The 21,800-nt window shown below is 51.7% G+C and overlaps 2 protein-coding genes across 7 annotated transcripts in view; one reads left to right on the top strand and one right to left on the bottom strand.

Annotated features, from left to right (window-relative positions):
* ARSG (arylsulfatase G) overlaps positions 1-13,934 on the bottom strand; it is a 39,181-nt gene extending 25,247 nt beyond the window's left edge. For 3 of the 5 annotated variants that reach the window (XM_080356323.1, XM_080356327.1, XM_080356328.1), the window contains exon 1: positions 1,254-1,366. The gene's annotated coding sequence lies outside the window, so the exon portion shown is untranslated. Of the gene's footprint in view, positions 1-1,253; positions 1,367-12,730; positions 12,871-13,710 lie in introns of those variants that run through there. The other 2 variants (XM_080356325.1, XM_080356324.1) reach the window with 2 other exon arrangements.
* SLC16A6 (solute carrier family 16 member 6) lies at positions 159-9,050 on the top strand. 2 transcript variants are annotated; one of them, XM_080356321.1, is made up of 6 exons: positions 159-415; positions 2,380-2,624; positions 3,211-3,354; positions 4,111-4,239; positions 5,101-5,922; positions 6,518-9,050. In XM_080356321.1, exons 2-6 carry the CDS (start codon positions 2,390-2,392, stop codon positions 6,742-6,744), a joined length of 1,557 nt encoding a protein of 518 aa, XP_080212447.1. In that variant the 5' UTR covers positions 159-415; positions 2,380-2,389; the 3' UTR covers positions 6,745-9,050. The 2 variants fall into 2 exon arrangements, with proteins under 2 accessions (XP_080212447.1, XP_080212446.1); XM_080356320.1 differs by lacking the exon at positions 159-415 and adding an exon at positions 455-1,264.
* Positions 13,935-21,800: the final 7,866 nt, after the last annotated feature.

Genomic DNA, 21,800 nt, shown 5'->3' with positions numbered 1-21,800 from the left:
CGGCCGGGGGGAGCCCAGCCCGCTCCGGCAGGTGCCGGCCCGAGGCGGGGGGCAGAGCGGGGCCGGCCCGGGGGAAACGGAGATGGGGGGGAACCGCGCTCCCCCCGCCGCCAGCGCCGCCCCCTCCGCCGCACACGCGGTGCCGCCGCTGGGGCGAGCCGGGCCCGGCGCGCACATGGCGCTGCGGAGCCGCCGGCGGAGACCGGCTCCAGCCGGTATATAAGGGCTGGGAGCGAGCGCAGAGCAGCCGCCGCCGCGGGCAGCGGGAGCAGCAGCGGCCGGCGGGCAGCGGGGACACCTCCTCTCACCCCCCCCCGTCCCCTTCCCACCCTCGGTCCCCGCCACCGAGGGTCGCCGCCCGCCCTGCCCCGGCCATGCGCAGCCCCTAGCCCGCCGCAGCACCCAGCGCCGCCCGGTGAGTGGGCTCCCGCCCGGGGACTCCGGGGGAGGGAAGGGGGGTGGCTTTGTTTGCTTTTAAAAAATTATTCTTGTTATTATTATTTTTTTTCCCCTCCGCTTTTGCTTCCCCTCCCCTTTTCCGCATCCCTTTATTTTTAGCTGGCGGCCCCGGCGCCCGCCGAGGAGCCGGTGCGGCGGTGGCAATGCAGAAATCAGGTCTGAAATGTTCGGAAAGTGATGCAGGGAAGGGGGGGCCACGCCGGGCCCTTGAGCTCTGGCGTTTTAATTTATTTTTTTTTTTTAATTCCCATCATAATTTCTTTTAATTTTCAAACGTACATAATGTCCGCCAAGCTTTGTAGTTTGGGGTTTGCCTTTTTTTTTTTTTCCTGCTTCTAAATAGCGTGCTTCCTTCTAATCTAATCTCCCCACCATGCCTTGTGCAGTGACACAGGAATTCATTGCAGCCCCGCTGTCTCTCCCGGGGGGGTATCCAGGCACTTCCCACAAACTTTAGGCAGAGGCTCAACTCCCGCCTGGGCACCCGGTGGTGGGTCCTGCCCCCCGCCCGCCCCGGGCTACAGGCGAGCCCGGGTGCCGGCAGCACCGGAGGGATGCTGGAGCCCACGCCTCGCTCTATCCCTCGGCAGAAAAGCCCCCACAGGAGCCGTGCACCAGCCCTGCCCCACCGTGCTGCACCGCAGAGGGGTCCGCGGGGTGCTGAGACACCCCCTGCCCCGCTCAGGGGACCCCTCGGGTGGGTCCCTGCGTCCCCCACCCCAGCCAGGCTCCCGTGGGGCCGCCGACGGGTCCCCGGTGGTTGTCGGTGGCACCGGGGACGCGCACGCACTCGCCTGGGCAAAGAGTGAGCGAATCTCCGTGAGAAAGTTCCCCCGTGGGATGGGGAAGCGTTGCCGGAGCCGCTCGGGGCTTCCTCTGCCGAGAAAAGTCGCGCCGGTGATCTGGAGTAGAAAATGGAGGAGGGAAATGCCTGGTGGCTGCCGGGGAGGGAGGAAACGCCGCCCGCTAGAGCCGCAGGTTCACGCTGTGCCCGGGACACGGCGGGCGTGGGGACGCGGCCACCGCGGGGTCCCCTCCCGGGGTGGCCGCTGCAGCCAGCGCCGGGGCCTGGCCCCGGACTGTCCTTGTTCCCCCCGCCACCAGGTGTGACGGAGCTCGGAGCCCCGGGCAGGACAAAAACTGTCCCTGCACACCCACAGCCCCCCGATGACAGCAGCAGGGCTGGAGGGACCCCCCAGTGCATTACGGGGTGATCTCCACCCTGGCAGCCCATAGGGCTGCAGCCTCCTCATGCCTTGGGGTGTGGCAGTGACCCCCGAGGGCTGGAGGGGACAGCACGGGGAGCTGGTGGCAGCAGGGGACGTCCCCACCTCTTGTTACCAGGTACAGCATTGCAGGCAGCCCTGGAGCAGCCATTTTGGGGAGCGGGCTGGTTCCTGAGGAGGTACCAGCACCCCGAGTGCCAGCGTCTGCTCGGTGGGCGTAGGATGCTGTGGGGTGTGACAGTGGGTTGTATAGTACACCTACCCCGCAGCAAACGGGTGGCACCGAGATGCCACCAGCCACCCCATGGCAGGCGGGAGAGTGCAGCGGGGGGGACGGGTGTTCCTGGGGAGCTCCTGCAGCTCCGTGAGCCCGCGCCGGGTCCCGCGGTGGATCTTTCACGAACTGCATCCATCCACCCCCACGCACCGAAATGCAGATGACAGCTCCCAGGCGCTGGGTTTTGCTGATGGGAACAGCTCGCCCGGGTGCTGAGCGGAGAGTTTCTGGTCCTGGCTCAAAGGAAACGAGCCCAGTGGGGTGACCGAGGCAGAAACTTCAGCCAAACTCCTGCATTTAATCCCCTGGCAGCACAGGGACGGGCTAGTGCTGCGTTGGGGATGTTAGAGCTGTTAGGCCTCTTTTGGGAAAATTCATCTTAAACTGATGCCTGGCTCTTTCTCCCCTCTTTTCCAGATCAAAAAAAATGACGGTCAAAGCTGTCAAAATGCTGTGCACCACTGCAAATGTTTATACTAAAGTGCCTGATGGAGGATGGGGTTGGACAGTTGCTTTTGCTTTCTTCTTCGTCGAAGCTCTAACGTACGGCATTATAAAATCGTTTGGTGTCTTCTTTAATGACCTGATGGAAAGCTTTGACGAAACCAACAGCAGGATATCCTGGATAATATCCATCTGTGTGTTTGTACAGACCTTCACAGGTAAGGGCAACAGGCGTTCCGTGCGAGAGCAAGGGGCAGTCGTGCTGCTGACTCAGCATATGGGGACCCGGTACCTCTGACTTTTATGTCCCTAATGGCTCCATGATAAATAACAGCCATAAAGGCTGCGTGCTCCTGAAATAACAAGAAATGTCTGTGTCTCAGCCCAAAAGCCCCTTTGAGCCCCATCTCGTGTGCTGCTGTGCAGTACTGGGATATGGTCTTTGGTCCCGTTCGGCTCTCATCAGCAAAGGGTGAAAGTTTGGAAGCCTAAATCTGTAGTGAAAATGATTAGAAATAACTTGAGCTGCACTGAAATCCACTGGTGCCTGTGGATGCTGCTGCAGGTTTGTCCCAGGCTGTCACACACCCGTCCTGGTCTCTTCTGATGATTATTTTTAGCCCATCCTAAATACTCCGAGGATGGCTCTGGGGCGATGCTCTGCTGTGTGACGCCAATTGCTGGGGAGGTGGCATGTCCTGGGGACCTGGGCGAGGAGGCGGGAGCACCCCGGAGGAGATGGTACCTGGTGAAGGTGCTGCCTTGGGTGTTGACCATGTCTCTCTTCCTCTCCCACTCACCCAGCACCTCTGTCGACGGTCCTGAGCAATCGCTTCGGTCACCGCTTGGTGGTGATGGCCGGAGGGGTGCTGATCAGCACCGGCATGGTCATCGCCTCCTTCGCCCGCACTGTTGTGGACATGTACGTCACCATCGGTGTCATCTCTGGTGAGTCATCCTGTTCCTGTACCTGCCCAACGCTTTGCTGCCACCTGCGGCTTCTGGCCAGGGGGGGTTTTACTGCCTGTGACATGGGGAGTGCTTGAGAAACACTGCTGCCCCTTCTGAGCTGCCATCGCCGTCCCAGCAGAGGTGGTGGCCAGGGTTGGACGCTTGGCTTTGTGCCCCGTGTCATCCTGGGGACCAGCTCAGGACTGGGTCCCGCAGACCACGGCGCTAGCGCAGCCGGACCGGTCGCTTCTGTTTGACTGGGATCGCTGGGGAGATGAAAGCTGTTCGTGGGGCCAAATCCTCTAACCTCTCCCCCATCTCTCTTTATTTTTGCCTGCTACTTTTCCCCCTCTCCAATCCGGCCTGGGTGTCCTGCTTGCATCCATGGCCGGCTGCTTGCCTTGCTTAGGAGAGCAATTGCTACAGGCTCAAACTCTTTAAGCAGATGAGGTCCTCAAAGCGGACCCCGCTGGCTGTTTGGGAACAGAAGGAATTACCTAGTAGGTTTGGGAGGTTGGGTCTCTTGTTTTATTTTGGTTTTTCTTTCTTTTTTTAAATATTTTTTTCCCCCTCCAATTAAAAAAAAAATAACATTCTGGTTTCCCCAATGATTTTTTTTCCAGGGTGACTTGCTGAGTTGGCCGAAATGATTCTGTAATCTCGCCACTGGGAAAGCTGACTTAACGTGTTCTCGCATCGGTGTTTCCCCCTCCCTTACTTGTTGTTATGGCAATTTTTGGCATTTATTCACAGGCCTTGGATACTGCCTCTCTTTCCTCCCGACTGTCACCATTTTATCACAGTATTTTGACAAAAGACGTTCGCTGGTCACAGCAGTGGCATCGACAGGGGAATGTTTTGCTGTTTTCTCCTTTGCACCAGGTACGCTACGGGTTTATATGCACCTGCCTAAATCACAACGCTGCTCCCATCCTTTTCCCAAGCAAACAGGAGCCAAAGGCCATTGATACCAGAGTGTACCTTGTGTCAGGCAGGCAGGGTTACAAGTAATCCTAGAGCCAGGTCTAACGGTGGCTGAGCGCTCCCCAGCATCGCCTGCCAGAGCAGGACGTGCCTCCCCGATACACAGCCCGCCAGGTTCCCTATATAGATCCAGCGGGCTAAAAATAAGACTGAGAAACTTCAGCTATTTAAAACACTTGCAGTATACAGATCTGCTCCTAAAGGTTAGTGGGCTCGTGCTTCGCATGTGCTGCCAAAGTGCTGCAGGGTTTTGGGGACCTGTCCCCGGGCAGCACGTCCCCATCACCGCGTGTCCCCTGCAGATCAGGTGGTCTGTGCACGCGTTGTCTTCAGCTCATACCCACGGCAAAGCAGCTTTGCAAATGAAGGCTTGTAATGAACATGCACCTTAGAGCTGAGCTCAGACTTCCTCTGGTAGCTGGTTTCAGGGTGGGGTCAGCTGAGAGGAAACTCGAAATGTTGAGTTTGCTCTTGTTCACTAAAAATAAACCCCCCCTTGCCCTCGCGCATCCTGGGCTCGCTGGGACCTCACAAGTGGCTACCTAGAGGATGGCTCTGCTAGCCATATGTTAAGTGCAACTTCTAGGTCTCGTCTGCAGCGGCTGCAGAGGGACCCATGCTCAGCCTCTGCGAGGTCCTTGGGACCTTCCAGTGATGAAGCTTCAGTCTCTCCCCTAGCTGTACATTCAAATAGCTCCTTGGTGTAACCACAGGCTTTTCTAGTTACACTTTCTTCTTCTTCTGCCCTCTTTCCCTTAGCAATCACTGCTCTGAAGGAGCAGATTGGCTGGAGATACAGCCTCCTGTCTGTTGGGGTGCTACAGCTGAGCATCGTCGTCTGCGGAGCGCTGCTGCGACCCATCGTCATCAAAGAGCAAGAAGAAGTGAAAGCGCAGCCTCCGGAGGAGCCCATGGAGACAAAGTACATGCTTGAAAACGAGCAAACACGCACCTCAATAGAGTCCATAGACTCAGGAGTAGAAATAACTACCTCACCCAGCAATGTGCCTGGAAACACCAAAGCAGAGCCCAAAAGTGAAGAACCAAAGGAAAACGTACAGGTACTTGTTGAAAATAACAGCACCCCTCCAGAACCAAAAACCAAACTACTGGACTTTTCTGTGATGAGAGACTATAGCTTTATCTGTTATGCATTCTTTGGCCTGTTCGCTACCCTGGGCTTCTTCGCCCCCTCCCTCTACATCATTCCCTTGAGCCTCAGCCTTGGCATCGGCAAAGACCACTCCGCGTACATCCTGTCGGCCATGGCCATCGCCGAGGTCTTTGGAAGAATTTCAGCTGGCTGGGTTCTCAACAAACAGCCCATCCGCAAGATCTACATTGAACTCATCTGCGTCGTTCTGCTCTCCGTAGCGTTGTTTGCCTTCCCTTTCGCCTCGGAATTCTGGGGCTTGATGACATGTAGCATATTTTTTGGGTTCATGCTGGGAACGGTAGCGGGCACGCACATTCCCCTCCTGGCAGAAGACGATGTGGTGGGCATCGCAAAGATGTCTTCTGCAGCTGGAGTCTACGTCTTTATTCAAAGCTTAGCTGGGTTGGCTGGACCACCCCTTGCAGGTAACTCAAACTTTGATCTGTGGGTTTGGGTGGGTTAGGCAGTTACTGGTGCTGATCTCTGTTGAGAAAGTGCTCTGGCAGTGCTTTTACTACCCGAAAAGCCCTGGAAGTGTTGTTAGGATGCTCCGGGAGCCAGAATTGTGCTGCAATGCAGCTCTGCAGCGTCCCACCGATGAGGCAGATTCCACCGAGGAACCTCGAGCGAAGGGAAACGCTGCAGTGCTGCCCTGCTCCTGTTGGAAACCCAAACCTGGCACCGCTTCAGGCTCTAGCAAACAGTAGGAACAAATCGCTTTCACTGTGCATGTGTTTCTACCACACGCTGCAGAAAGGTGAAGCCTCATAATAAAGAGATGACTGATGCATCTCGGCTTGGCATCCCTGCAGCGCACAGAGGGTCCCTGATTTGCCTGAAGATGATGCTACATACCCCCAAACAGAGTGGTTTTACTTAAAAGGCAGCATCTGTTTGTCATTGAGTGTCTTTTGGTTGCGAATGTAATGATGCGGATTAAAAATCCTATAGGAGGGACGGGCGGGCAAGGACAAGGGGATAGTCAGTTGATGCTAACTGCTGTAAATGTGTTTTCTGCAGGTGTCTTAGTGGATACGACACAAAACTACAGCTCAGCCTTTTACTCGTGTGCTGCGGGCATGGTCCTGGGCGCCGTGTTCCTGTCCCTGGTGAGGCCATGCAAGACCGGGCTGTGCCGCGGGCAGGACAGCGCGGCCGAGGTGGCACCCGACTTGCCGGAGGACTTTATTGAAATGGATATTGGAAAGGCAGAAAGTTCAGGAAAAGGCTGTAACAGCGCGGCGTAAAATAAACCAGCCCTGCTCCTTCTCCACCTAACGTGCTCGGCGTGAGACTGGGGAGAACGTCAGCTCTGCTCCACATTTTAAAACTACATTCTGAAGGGAATGGGAAATTTTAAACGCAAACAGTTGCCACCAACCTTTTTTTTTTTTTTTTTAATCATTAGAACTGTTTTAACCAACAATGGAAAGCTCCATAGAAAATATGGATAGCCACATAACTCGTGTCCAGCATGCAGATGAGATGCGCACTCCTGCTTTCCCGATAACAACCGTAGGTAAAGACCCCAGAAGAAACACAAAGAGCGACGGCAGAAGCAGCTCAGCCACTGCCTGTCCTCACACCCTCTGCCACAGCCAGGACACCGACAATACGAACTGGAGACGAGCATTTCGTACCCCACCGGTCGCCAACTGACTCTTCTTCTGGAAGACTCATGTTTTAGACCTGAGGAGGAGACTAAGCTAGACAGCCGACTTAAACCTAAGGTTTTCTAAGGTTCTTCTAATTCACTTGAACGTCACAAATGCTGGGAAATCAGAGGGCTCTGTATGTCTTTATGGCCAGTTATTACTGCACATCTTTCATAAGATCATTTTTCTTCTCCTGATTGGTATCCTGAGAACTGTTTTCTGTCAATAGCCAGATCTGATGTACTGTGTCTAATTTAACTAGTATTTATTAATTTATTCTAAGATTGTTAAAGGAGGTTAGCTTAAATAACCGGAGAGGAAAAATCATCTTTTGCGGAACAGAAAGCTGTCTTTCCATTGATCTCTTCAATACCCATCTTGTATTGCTAGCTTGTGAAATTGTTGGGAAACTTACAGCCTAGGGTAGCTGTTTTTAATAGGTAGGTCTTAGATAACCCAGTTGTTATCTAATAAGGAAAAAAATAATAATAAACCACAGATCCAGCATCTCTTTCCAAAAGGCCTGAGCTGGTGTCCATGGACCCGGCTCTGCTGCCGTACCCAGCCCAGCCTGTCTTAATGGACCCCAAACCTTCACTTACAGGTGCACAAGGAAATCTCTGCTGTATCCCCAGTGGACGTGGGACCCCGGTACCCATCCCCAAGCGTGGTGGTCCGGGCTGTACCCCCTTCCCTGGCTCTCCCAAAGTCAGTTTTGACTTCAGTGAGAAGCCAAGCAGAGCCTGTGCACATGGAAGCTGCAAAGGGAACAATGAAAACCAACATATTAGCTGTTCATTTAGTCTTAATGGGAGAGATTCCCGGTGACACAAGCTTGCTGCTTACCCACCTCTGTGCATCTTAACGCCTCTCGGCAACTCAGGGGGACAAATAACAATAAGTCTGGTTTGGTTTTGGGGGTGGTGGAAAAACCAAACCTCAAACCAACATTTCTGTGTATTTAAGTGGAAGTGGCATCACGCATTAACTGCTACGCTGACCTGTCTGTATTTTACCAGCCATAGAAATGTGGGACAATCTGTTTTTTCCTTAAAAAGAAAAAAAAGCCTTTTTTTTTTGAAGGGGGGTGGGGGGAAGGTGCTTGATTTGTTTTTTCTGTCTTAGATGTCCAAAAAAAACAAACAAAAAAAGAAAAGCAGGCACTCTTGCAAGCAAGTGGCTACTAGAGCTACTCAAGCAATTCATCCTCACTGCCCGGGACCCGCGGTCTCGCGTCCTTTCTCTGCCTCAGCACTTTACCCGGCCAGCAGAACCTCGCAGCGTTGCCCCCAGGACTGGAACATCCCCAACCCACAACTCGAGTTTTGTGAACCAGTGAGTACACGAACAAAAACAACGACGTCGCGTTCAGATGTGCTTTTCTTTTTTTTCTTTTTAATTTATTGTTAATTTATGATACTTCAAGCGTTTTGGTAAATGTTCTGTAGCCTATAATTGTAAGATTATGGAAGTCTTTGTGATACGAGACCTCACTACAGCACTTTGCTATTACGACTCTGCTTGGAAGTGGAATAAGGCGTGCGGGTTTTGCGTGTGTGTGGAAGCTCCCTGTTCTGCAGATTTGCGAGGTTCTACTGTAATTTCATTAGTTTTCCTTTTATTTTGTACAACAATTTCCAATCCAGATGAAACGATCCGTTTGTCACTGACCTCACAGTACGTTTCTGTCCCTGTCTGTGTCGCCGCACGAGCAGGGGAGCGAGTGCGAATGTGTGTGTGCGGGCAGCAGACTCAGGAGCCGGCTTTAATGCGCTCGAAGCGGGATGTACCGGTGTGTTTGTACCGTACCTAGTGGACTCTGGAAATACTCTAAAACACTGAGTTTTGCAATAATTTTTTTTCCTTTTTTTTTTTTTTAAATAAAATGAAGAAACTTTCCTCCTCTCCCTTTCCTCCGTCCTCTCGTCCCGCGGGCTCTCGCAGCCACACGCCGCTTCCCCAGCCCTAAGGACCGTGTTTACCCTGCAAATTGGGCAACCCCACATTCCTTTAGCGGAGTTGCTTGGGAGCTGGTGGATTAGCGCTGACCTCAAGGGTGCTCTTGTAAACCCTCACCCGGGGAGCCCTGATTAGGAGGAGCCTTTTCTTCTGAGCCGGGACTGAATTGGTGGCACTTAGGAACATTATCCCCATGCCTTCAAGAAGCATGCAATCATGTAATTATTTTATCATCTCTTTGAATTGCAGAATACTTTCTCCGTGCCAGGCGAGGCGGCTCAGAAATCAAGCTACTAAATAGCAGGATAGTTGCGCTAAGGGGGCAATTTTCTCTCCCTCAAACCTGATTTCTTTTTAGAGCGGCTGAGATCCGCCCTTCCCCGCTTTGCCCGTAACTCCCAGCACCACCAAACCCTACAAGCTGCCGTGCTGCTTAACTCCAAATATCAATAATGCATGGAGTAGGTTCTCCTCTGAGCTACTTGTTGAAGGCATCATCACACAACCGATACTTACTAAGTACAATTTGTTTTCAAAAGTCCCAGAACAGAGGTGATCACGTATGCAAGCGGCACAGGCTTAACGCAAATACCAAAGTCCCAGGAAGCTAATCTGTCTCCAAATTTGACTCTGGCTCAATTACAGCAGTGAGCAAACACTATTTGCAACAGCTTCCTCAAAAACAACCAACCGACCAGAATGAAAAAAAGCCAAAAAGCATTACAAAGGCTGCATGCTGTCCACATAAATAAAAGCACATAATACTGTAACACTATCAGATGCCTCCCCTGCACAGAAACAATTTTGAGTAATTTTTCCCACCTGGTTTAAATTAATTGCCCACAACCTCCGCTATGCTGGCATGAAGGCATTATGGCCAGAACAAAATAGGCTGAGAATACTTATTTAGTAGCATTGTATGTCTGCTTTTACCAGTAAATAAGGGGCAGAACTCACTCCTGCGAGCCTCGGTATTCATCTCAAAAGTGGTTGTATAAACTCTTGCAGTCAATGAGGCCAGTGCTAGCCAAATGTAAATAAAGGAAATTACACAAGGTCAGCTTGCAGAAGGACAAAAAGCCCTCAGACCGTGCATAGCTGTCCTTCCGAAGCAGAAAGGAAACTCTACATTGGGGCGGTTTGTTGGCTTGGGGTCTTTTTTTTTAAAAGAAAAAAACCCAACAAAATCATTTGTTCATTGGAAACTAAAAGGAAGGGCAACCTCTTGTTCTTTTTCACTTATTTGAGATAAGCCGACATCAGGCACTTAAGGGGAGAAATGAATCTTTAAAAATAGCTAAACTGGTTTTGGAAAAAAAGTCAAGTAGGTGCTTACAAAACAGCTCGAATGTTTTAATGCTTCCCTTCAGATGTTACTTGTTAGCATCTGAGATCATCATTTTCCAGCTGCCCGTAGTAAACATGACCTGAATTTTCAGGGTGATGCAAGCCCGAGCAGCAGCCTTCCTCCCTCCAGCTCCTCTTAAAGGTGCTTCACAGGTCGGGTTTAGGAAAACATCCCTTTAACTCCTGGCTTTGTTTGAAGGCTGAGAGAGAAAGCGCCGCTGCCCAGTGGAATCACTTTGCTCGTGGTGTCCCCAGCAAAAGACAGGACCCCTGGTCCCCAGCGGGGATGCGCGGGAAAGGCTGCGGCATCCCGCGATGCCAGCGGCTGCAGGAGCCGGGTTGCGGCTGCAGGAGCCGGGTTGCGGCTGCAGGAGCCGGGTTGCGGCTGCAGGAGCCGGGTTGCGGCTGCAGGAGCCGGGTTGCGGCCGCGGTGCGTTCGCACCTCCCGCTGCTCCGGGCACCTCTGCAGATCCTCACAGCCACATACAAGAGTTTTCCCCTCCCCGGTTTCACTCACACGGACTTTTACTCGCAGGATTTGCAAATCCGTGGCCGCGCCAGCATAAAGCTCGCTCTTGCAAATTGCAGTAAGTCGGGTAATAAATCAAATGCCAACCCCCACCCTCCTTCCTCCTGCAGTTGTCAAGCTCCAGTTACAACAATTTGTGGTAAAATATTACTCGCCAGCACTTTGGCCCATGTGAGCAGCTCTGCCTCTGTAAAGACAGACCCCTAAATCACTGCTTTGTCACAGAAGCCACAAGCATAACCAGAAGACTTATTACACGCAGACATTATGTGAATAAGGCCGAGGAGACAATAGTTTCCCTCGCTTCCTTTTTGTCAAAGCTTTCATTAATGTTGTGAACGTCTTTTTCTACTTGATCCGCTGCCGGCTGCTTGCCATAGTCAGCCTGGCAGAGGAACAGCCCAAACCAGCCCCAAAGAGCCGCGCAGCAGCGAGACCGAGTTGGGTGACAGCAAATGGGACACCGAGCATCACCCCGAGCTCCTGCAACGCTGGGACCTGCCATCCTGCCCCTCTGCTAATTCACTTTAGTCCCCACATGTTTAAAAACACGCAGATGAGGCTCTTACGGACATGGTTTAGTGGCAGATTTTGGTTATGGTTGGACTCGATGATTTCAAGCGTCTCTTCCAACCAAAATGATTATGACGCTGCCATTTGTACAAACCTGACGCTGGAGGCTTTTATGTGCTTGGCCAAAGTTACCCAAATCCTTCCCCTGGCAAATCTGCATCCCTGCTTCTCTCAACTGGGGTGACCGCAGCTGCGTGTCATGTCCATAGCCCTGGGACCACATCGGTGACTTGAGGACACCTTGACGCACGCGGCCGCTTCTACTCAAGGTGCAGCATCCTCAGGCAGGACCTGGCACAGCAATTACTACACCTTGACATTCCCACGTTGCGTTCTCCTAGAGAACTCGTCCCAGATGGGAAAGCAGGTTGTGGTTTGCACAGAGATGAGGGAAGAGCAGGACAAGGTGTCCTCCACCGCTCAAAACCAGAAGCCAAGCACGGCGGGGACAGGATGCATCCCTGGGGATGCAGGACAGGATGTGCCTCCACGGGGGACAAAAGAGCCTTTGCCAAATATTGCAACATGCAACTGGGAAACTTGAAATTGGAAAACACACACGGAGCAACAGCCTGTGCCCTGCTTGGGGCTGAACCCCCAGAAAAGCCAATTCCTTCCCACACACTCACTGCAAAAATCACTTCCTTCCCCTCCTCCTGCTGCAGCCACAGCCCTGAATTCACCCTGGTTGTACCAAATAACAGCCACCAACCCCCCCATGCGCCGCTATCTTCCTCCCTCACACCCTCGGGGCTGCAGCAACAACAGCTTATCAGCACCAGGCACCCACAGCAGGACCCACACCCGCTGTGGGGCACCCCGGGCGCTATCAGGGGCCACAGGGACGGGCTCCTGGCGACCGGTCCCACCAGGCGAAGGACACCGGGCACTTCAGCCCCCATCCCACCCCCATCCGCTCCCCAACCCCCAGCAAGCCCTTGAACAACAAACACACAGACATTCCCCACAACACGGCCCCTTTCTGCTCACACACGGGCTGCACATAATCCACAGAGTTTTGTCTCTGCCCTCGCTTGAAAACCCCGAACTGCACCTTCAGCGACACTCATGTGCCCCCTCACCTGCACAGAAACCCTCCAGCTTTGCAAGACTTTGCCTTCAATAACTCAGGAGATTCCCCCAAATAAAAATACATTAAATAAACCATACCTGGAAAGGAGTCTGCAGACAAAGACATCTTTGTTGCTTCTCCCTTTTGCTGGCTGCTCTCCTGCCACCACCAGTGAGGGGTCAGAGCCCTTCACAGCTTCTTCCAATATCGCAATCAAGAGCACTCGGCAAAGAGAAGGTGGAAACGTGCTCCTACCAGCAGGCAGAGCAAACCCTGCTGCACACACATCACCCAAATCTCTAAATATTAAACCGCATTCAAGCTTTAGTTCATAAAACATTTTCATGGAGTGAGGCCCTACCCTGGAAATCTACATGGAAATCTGCATATCTCAGGTATTTTTATTCAAATTCTTTTGCACAGCTTTGAATGAGGCAGGAATTTCAACCTGTGTGTCTTAAGGGCTAAACACTGATCTTGCAGCCTGAGCTACACGTTGGATTTCCCTTTGGTAAAAGCACCTTTGGGGCCAAAATGGTCAGTTAAGGGTGTATAAAGTGATAACTGGACATAAACTATATGTTCATGTGAAATTCCATTTTAATAAGCAAGGAAACAACAGCAATAAATATCAGAATGTATAAGTGATTCTTTTCCAACAGAGTAATTAAAAAAAATATATAGATGCACTCTGGTGCGTACTTTTAATAGCAGATAATTCACGCGCTTTAGAGGATTTAATTGCTCACAGTGTGTAAGATCAGGAAGGTAGAATGAAAGGAGACTTGTGAAGCAGAGAGTACAAATTAATCCTGAAAACGGTACCCAGTGGGAACTCTGCCCCGTCAGCCTGATCCGGGGCCCCGGTACCGCAGAGTCAATTTAGCAGCACGGAGGAGGAAGCATCACCTGGGCAATGGCAAGGAAAACAGAGCCCAACTAAACCCTGCTCACGGTAATTATTAATAAAAATAACATCCTGACACAGGAAATTAAACCTCTTGCACAAAGCGCCAATTAAATCTGTGAACCTGATTTAAAATAATAAAAAAAAAAAAAGACAAACTATGTAAATAACCTGGATTAAGGTTCAAAGCGTCTTCTGTTGATCTTCACGCAAACTCTGAGGCGCAACCAGAGCTGTGCTCCTCTCCTTTTGCAGCCCAGCCATGGACAGACCCTGGTCTGGGTGACTCTTGGGGACAGCACATCTGTCCCTTCCCACATACCCAACACCCAGCTGTTCATCCACAATCACCCCTTTCACCCGCAAATACCCTTTTATTTCTACACAGGGACTCCCACTCCTGCAATTTTACTATTAGAGTGTGATAAAATACAAGGGATTAAAGAGCACCCGTTGCCTGCAGCTGAGCACACCCCAGACCCCGCTCGGAACACGAGTGCTGGAGAGCGATGAACACAAACATTCCTGGACACACGTGGCATCAGCGGAGACCAAATACTGTAGCATCACATTAGCAACCGGTGTCAGCCAAGAGATGATACAAACATGAGCTTTTCAGCGAAGAATTTTTAGTGCACTGGTAGTTTCTTGTCAGACAGTAAATTTTAAAATAGTCCGTAGTAAATGACAGAAAGTAACCCTCTAAATATATGAGCTTTTCTGCATATACTATACACTCTGCTTACACGCAGCACATCAAAGCATTTTAATAACCCTTGCAGCTCTCCTTCTGGGGGCTTTGGTGAACGCTTTTGGGCTCCTACCACTGTTTTGCTGTCATCTTCATCCATTCCTTGATAGTAAAGTCTTCAAGATGAAACGCATTAAATGAAAAAGAAATAAGAAAGTTGAAAGATTTTAATGTTGAAATACTAAAGCAGAACTATTCTCTCTCCACTGCATTCTGCTTTTTGTACTTAAAAACAATATGGTTAACACTGGCCAGAAGGTTCTCAACCCCTGTGAGCAGCACAACCCTTCTGCCTCTTTCCCCAAATACGGACTCCTCTGTAACACCTGCTTCTACTTAGCAAAACAAATAAACAGTTTGTTAGTAACCACAAGTATAACTCCCTACCACTGACATTTCTTTGCATGTCTCAGACCACAGTTTCCTTTGGAAACCCTGAACTTACGTGCTCCTTCAGTTTTTTACGTCTGTGAGACGGTAGAAAGATGAGAAAAACAAGAAAACATGCACAGACAGGAGCTACAGTATCTACAGCAACAGCTGAAACACAAACTAACGTAGGGGTTGTGAAACTCATCCTGCAAGAAGTTAAAAGCCGAGGCTGAGTGCTGCACACCAGCGGTGTTGCAACGGAATCCCACGCGTGAGGTGATGGTTTCCAGGTCCAGCTCGCACCAGATCGGGCAGGAACCCCTTCCCGGGGCTTGGGGGGTCTCCCCACCATGAAACACACACACATCCAGCCAGGGACACAGTTCCCAGGGAGAATGGTGGCCGGAAATCTGCCCAGAGCATCCTGAGGAAAACACATTGCTCCTGGACACCCCGGTCCCCAGGACAGGTGATGCTACAGCTTTGAAGATGCACTGACATCCACGAGCGCTGTTTTGGGCTGGGCAGTGGGTGACTTTGCTGGGAAGCAGCTGGGTGGCGGTGCTGGCACTGGTGCTGCAGGTCCAGGCTCTTCCAGCTCTCCTGGGTCACTAGAACCAACCTCCTGCATCTGTCCTGCTGGAGCAGGAGGGCTCTGCCATGGGGCAGCAGTGCTGTGCTGCAGAACAGGGGGAAAGAGGAGTTTGGGGGTCAGCTTCCATGTCTCCCCAGTCTCCATACCCTATGTCTTTCTATGGGATCAGAGCCTACAGCAGCTTGCACAAACAAACCAGGCAGAGATCCAGGGGATGTCTGCCTGATTTCTCCAGGTGCTTGGAGCCCTGCCCTGCAGCCATGGGCAGTGACGGAGACCAGAAACATGCCCAGTTTCATGAGTCAGGGGCCAACGCACAGCTGGCGTTGGGCAAATGCTCACACCTGTGCTGCCTCAGCCCCCTCCACCCCATCGCACCCCCCACTGCAGGACGGGCCCCGGGCTCACACCTGGTGGGACATGAGAAGCAGCAAAATAGAGGCTGTTGGTGCCGAACACTCATCAATCATAGAACAGTTTGGGTTGAAGGGACCTTCAAAGTTCATCCAGTGCCACCCCTGCCATGGTCAGGGACATCTTCACCAGCTCAGGTTGCTCAGAGTCCCGTCCAGCCTGGCCTGGGATGTCTCCAGGGATGGGGCATCCACCACCTCTCTGGCCAACCTGGGCCAGGCTCGCACCACCTCAAACCGGAGCAGCTGCGGGGAGGGGGAAGGTGCCTGCTGTCCCCCCGCCAAGCCCCAGCACAGCCGCCGGTGCCGCTGCTCCGGGTGGGGTAGAAAATTCGGGCAGCGGGGCCGCTCGTCCCAAGCGGGTCTCGAACCGCAGTCCCCCCGGTAGCCGCGCTGCAGCCGCCCCCGCTCCCCCCGCGCCCCGCCCGGCTGCGCAGCCCGCGGGCGCCCCCTGCCGGCCCCGCCGCCGCCCTGCGCCGGTCCCACCCCGGCCACTCGGGACAGGTGTCACGGGGGACCGGGCACCCTAATTAAGCCGGGAACTCTAATTAAGCACTGGCAACTACCTGCAAGAGCCGAGAGAGCCACCGTGGGCTGCCGGCGCTTGGGGACCCTCTCCTCTCCAAACGCAGGTGACCCACCAGAGAACAGACGCCAGCCCTGGGATGGAGATGATGGGCGTCATGGTTGGGATGACAAAGCTCCACAGGTGGTGTGATCTCCAGCCCCCACTGCCATCCTTACCTTTCAGCTTTTTAAAGCGTTATTCTATGATATTTAAAGCTATATTCTATGATTCTCACTAAAGCTTTGTTTCTCACTGAAGTCCCTGCAGAGTTGCTACTGTCCATGCCCACACATCCTCCCAGCTGAGCCTGCACGGTCACCTCGCCACTATACGAATGTGATTTTTTTAAAGCACGATGCCTTTAGGAACATCTAATACACAACGGCTTCAATGAACACAAACCTTGTTTTGTGAGGGAAGGAGAAACCCCCATATTTATGTGTGGTAGGGGTCAGGCATCAGAGAATCCTGCTGCGACCAGGGGGCAAACTCCGGCTTGGAACACGGTGTGAGGTCGCTTTGGGCTGGGCTGTCCTTCCCTACTGCCTTTTCACACTTTCTGCTTCCAGTTTACAGCAAAATAATCTCTCGTATCCAGTCGTTCACATGCAATTACAATTTTCAGTATGTAAAAACAATTCAGTGCACTGTTTTTTCCCCTATGGCAAGGGACAGGAATTTCTTAGGAATTCCCCTCTTTCATTTGATCTGCTGGGGAAACTTGCCAAAGGAAAAGGTGCCTAAGAGGCGCGGTGAATCAATACTGCCCGTGTTCCTGCCTTTTCCAAATGACCTAGAAGTGAGCTGGAAATTCATCATTCTTCTAAAAACTGCATAAAGCAAACCGCTAGACACTGGGCGTCTCTGCTGGCCCTGCAGCACACCAGAGCGGCGAGCGTGATCTGGCCCTTTTCCTATTATTGAGCTGGTTGTTCATATTTTGAAAGTCATTTTAGTTTTCGACACTTGAAAGCTGTGCTGCTTTTCTCAAAGCAGCTTGTCCAGTGATGAAATTCCAAGACTCATCAGGGTTATTCCCACAATACCAAAAGCATCTCTGGGCTTTTTCTGCTTTAAATGTTTCAAGGGGTCCCTTGGACAGAAAAAAAAGAACAAAAAAAAAGGCTATTTTCAGGAAAGAAGCAGCAATATAGAGAAAAGCTGTGAACTACCACAAGTATTTTATATATGTAAATACACATTACTGAGCTGGACAGCCCGAGCATTCTGACACAATCATATTCAAACTTTCAAGACCAAGCTCCCTTTGCAGACTTGGGCCTCAGGACAAACCAGCCCAGATTTTTTGGTTCACAAATCATTGACATATTACTTTACAAAAGCAGAGAGGACAGTGCGAAATGTAGATGCTTGAGTCCTTTGTTGACTGCTAGTGGGAAAAATCTTCCTAGCCCTATGGACACTAAGTGGGCTCAGCAAAATTCCTCGTAGACCACATCAGATTAAAATCGCCATTAAGAATGCGCAAACGGCAGATTTTATTACTATACCCGAAGAAAATTTGTCTTAAACAGGCTTGGCAAGAGTCTGATCTTTACTGTTGAAGCTGGGGACTAAATCCTACATAATTACGCTCAACAAAAGGCAAAACCTCCAGCTGCATCAACGTGGGGAGTTTATCCCTCAGACTTTGCAGATGTGCGAAGCGGGAGCCCGCGGCTCTTGGATCGTCCTGCCAGCTGCAAGGGGACGACTTCTGGGAATGGAAAGGACAGAATCCAGCAGCCGCTGGAGCTGGATGGAGCTGGAGGGACAGGGAGCGATAATCACACAGCACAAGGCACCGGGAACCGTCTCCTGCCACTTTGATGAGTGACAAAGAGCCTCAGGTCCCCTCTGCTCATCGCTCAGGTCACTCAGCTCGCTTCACAGCCCTTCCTCAGAGCTGCAATGTTCCCACTTATTTCAGTTTTTAACGAATTCCAAATTTCTATCGGTTTCTCAGGAGGGAAATACACGCACCCATTGCCAGATGGCATTTGTAACGTGCCCCCGTGTATCTACCCCGCTGCCTCGGGCAATCGGGGTTGCCTTTCTAAAGGAAGACACATTGCAGTTGTCCCACAGTGCTTTGGCACGACAAGGACACAGCCACGGTGACTCGCTGCTGATTCTTGTACATGTAGAAATGTTCCCGTTCCCCAGCGGCATCCCCAGATAAGACACAGTAGAGATGATTGTGCGCTTTATTGCAAGTGCAATGAAAGGCGACATTTCACTGGAAAGCAGAGGAGGATTCAGGATTTGCTACATGCTGGCAACAAATATTTAGCAATATTTGGTGCCACCGCTCTGCACAGTCCTGCTTTGCTGGGCACGAGCTGCATCACATCCCCTTTCCTCCTGAAGTTCTGCAAATGGGGATGGGAGAGAGCGGGGGGAGAGTCTGCCTGGGTCATCCGCACCAAGGAAAGAGGAAGCTTTCCCCTTAATTCTAGGCAATTTTTGGCAGACATGACGTAAGGAGGCTGCTGCTGCTGCAGGTTTGCTCAACTCGCCCCCCTGCAAATCCTAATGTTAGTAATGCTTCGAAAATGCTGGTTTCACTTAAGCTTTTTGCTTGTTTGTTTGCTTCTTTTTTCTTCAGGGAAAACGGCTACAGCAGGAAACAGTCACCGAGCCACAGCTGCTCCCACTGTTAGACTTTGGATTCATATAAAATAATCAGCTCACACACAAAAAGTGTAAAATATTATGCCTCAGCAACTCAGCGAAGAGCCGTATCGCTTATAGACATTGCCTTTTCTTTGCATAAAAGCTGAAAACAAAGAACAACTCCCAGGCAAAGGCTGTGGGTCCACAGGGCGCCCAGAATTGAACCTCACGGCAGGGCTGGTGATCACACCCCCGAATTGTGGAAGTGCTTGTGCCGTAACAGCCCAATGAGGCGAGAGGCTGGAGGTAAATTAGTCACGGCTGGTGTCATCCCACAAGCATCATTTGCGTGGTACGCGGGCAGCACGGAAACGCTCCATCATTCTCTCAATCAGTGCAGACGGCCGTCTGGGGACTGTTAACAGTATTTCCACTACTGCTTCCCCTTTGGCTTTGATAGAGGGGTGGCTTTCTTCTGCCTCGGAGGAGTTGACTCTTCCAGGCTGCAGCAACACGGGAGGGAACACAGGACACAATGTGGTAAAAGCCACCCCAGGTTTGGGCTGGTGCTGGAGGGGAGAGCAATGGGAATTGGGCAGGGATTTGGGCTGTGGGCATTGCTGCCCGGCAGTGCAAGAAGCCTGAGAAACGAGTTTGCATCTTCTGTGCTCGTAGGATGAGCTATATTGAATTTTGGGATAGGGAGTGGGGAAAGTCACTTGGCTGGATGCAGAGGGTCTTGTGCTTCCCCCTGCTCTGTTAGTCCTCAGTTAATAAAAAACAGTCTGCGCCGATCAGCGTCATTGTACTAGGTCACCACATTTCAAACCATCCAGGCAGAGAAATGAGATTTATTCACTTACTGCATCTGCTGACAACCGCGTTCCCGTCTCGCTCCCCAGTGCCCTCCAGCCTCCTCGCCCGTGGAGCAGCAAACGCACGACCCGCTGCTCCCGGAGGACGTCGGCTTTAAATATTAACCTCGGTAGGGAGTCCAGTGGAGCGACCTGTGCTCCCAGCAGCCAGCCTCAGGTCCCCGTGTGTCACATCGAGTGCTCAGCAATTCATCAAACCCTGGGGTTCCAACGCAGTGGAGCAGCCTTGCTGCATGTGCGGGGACACGTGGCTCCGGTCTCGCTGCATCTCAGCGCTGCTGGATGTTCTGAGTCTTATCTTGGAATGATCTGAAGGTTGTTTGCTGAACTCGGGTGTGAGGACCTTGCCACGCCGGCTGGAATGAGGCTCGCTCGGCTCTTGCAGGAGCGAGTGAACACGAATCCCAGAGCCCAGGAAGCTGCTGATGGGGGGAGCTGCACTCGAGCAGGAAAACGTGTCTTGCCCTCATTCTTAAGCATGTTAAACACACAGGGGGCGGAAGCAGAGAACAGAAATCTACTGCTATCTGAAGGCACAAATAAAATGCTATCGCAGAACCGCGTGGGAGTCGGTCTACCCGAACCCTTTTTACTAATTTAATCTAGTAATTCACATTTCACACGCAGCAAAAACATTTCAGCTTGTGTGGAAAATAGAGTGTTAGGTGGGCTGGCCAGAAGTAACTCCACGCTATCACCTTTCTTGTTTTGCCCCATTCCCAGCCATGTTTCTGTCGTCTTGCCCCATTCCCAGCCACGTTTCTGTTGTCCTGCCCCATTCCCAGCCACGTTTCTGTCATCCTGCCCCATTCCCAGCCATGTTTCTGTCGTCCTGCCCCATTCCCAGCCAAGTTTCTGCTGTCCTGCCCCATTCCCAGCTGTTTCGCAGGGCTCTGCTCACTCCAGGCGCAGAGCTCAGCCCTGCAGGAATTGGCTCCTGCTGCCGCGGGGCGTCTCTTTGGGTGAAGCTCCGCTGGGTTGTTGCTCCCTTATGTCAGTTATTGCGTAAGCACCCGGTTGCTTTAACAGGAAGGAAGAGGCTCGGCCACCCAACCTACATGCAGCAACACGCGATGAGGTGTTTTGGTAAATCTAGAGCTCTGTGAAGGCTCATCCCACCAGCTGGACATCAGACACACCACTGATGTTCCCAGAGCCTGCCGGTCACTGCTGACCAGTACACCACCAACCCAGCTCTAACCAGGGCTTTACTCAACAAGAACTTAACTAGAAGCCTACATGGCCCTTGGTGCAATTGCTTTAGGAATATCAGGCTTAACAAAGCCCACCATGGTCTGTTCAGAGCCATTCCAGGTGGTGGTTGTTCCCTCCTCAGGTGGCTGAGCGCAGCGCACAAAATCAGGTATAAATCACATATAAAAGCGTTCAAAACAACCCAAAAGAGCTTGGCTTTCAGAATCAGAGCGCCATCGCAAATGGTATTAATTTGATATAACTGTTTCAGCACAAAAAGTGTGGAGACGAGGCTGTGATTCTTCAGAAACAGCCCCCAGAGGAACAGGCATGACCTGGAATCAGAACTTCACTGGGTTGAGTTTCAGGTCATCTGATGGGAATTAAATCCTAATTTCAGCAAGAAGAGGCGGCTCCTTCCCACAGCAAAGTGCTCTGCACAGAGGCTGGGGAAACGATTCACAGCAGCGTTCGCACACACGCAGAATTCATACAGTTCACGATTCTGATTACCGAGACAGAGAACGCCGAGCGCTGGCTCTATGAACAAGCACGACTTGGTCCGAGTATTGTCAGAGATTTAGTGCCCACAGCACGGCTGCCAAATCCGAGGGCTGCTGTGGAAAACATCTCAGCTCCATAAACAGTGACAAGGAGAAATTCACGTTTTGCTGCAAAACACTGGTTGACATTGCAGGCAGTTGTAAAGCGGCCAGTGATCCCTTGCCAGGGGAGGCAGAGCTTGGCTTATGCAGAAAACAGCTTACAAAAAAGAAAGAAGAACATAAAACCACCCCACCTAACATTGCAATATTGAGATACATAATTTATACAGCAGCTTACGCCAGAACGTATCATCAATATTTTAAATACTGAG

Source organism: Nesoenas mayeri, assembly GCF_963082525.1.
Source record: "Nesoenas mayeri genome assembly, chromosome: 19".
NCBI classification, from domain to species: Eukaryota; Metazoa; Chordata; class Aves; order Columbiformes; family Columbidae; genus Nesoenas; species Nesoenas mayeri.
Note: the sequence above shows the minus strand (reverse complement) of the source record. Positions and strands in the feature narration are given on the sequence as shown.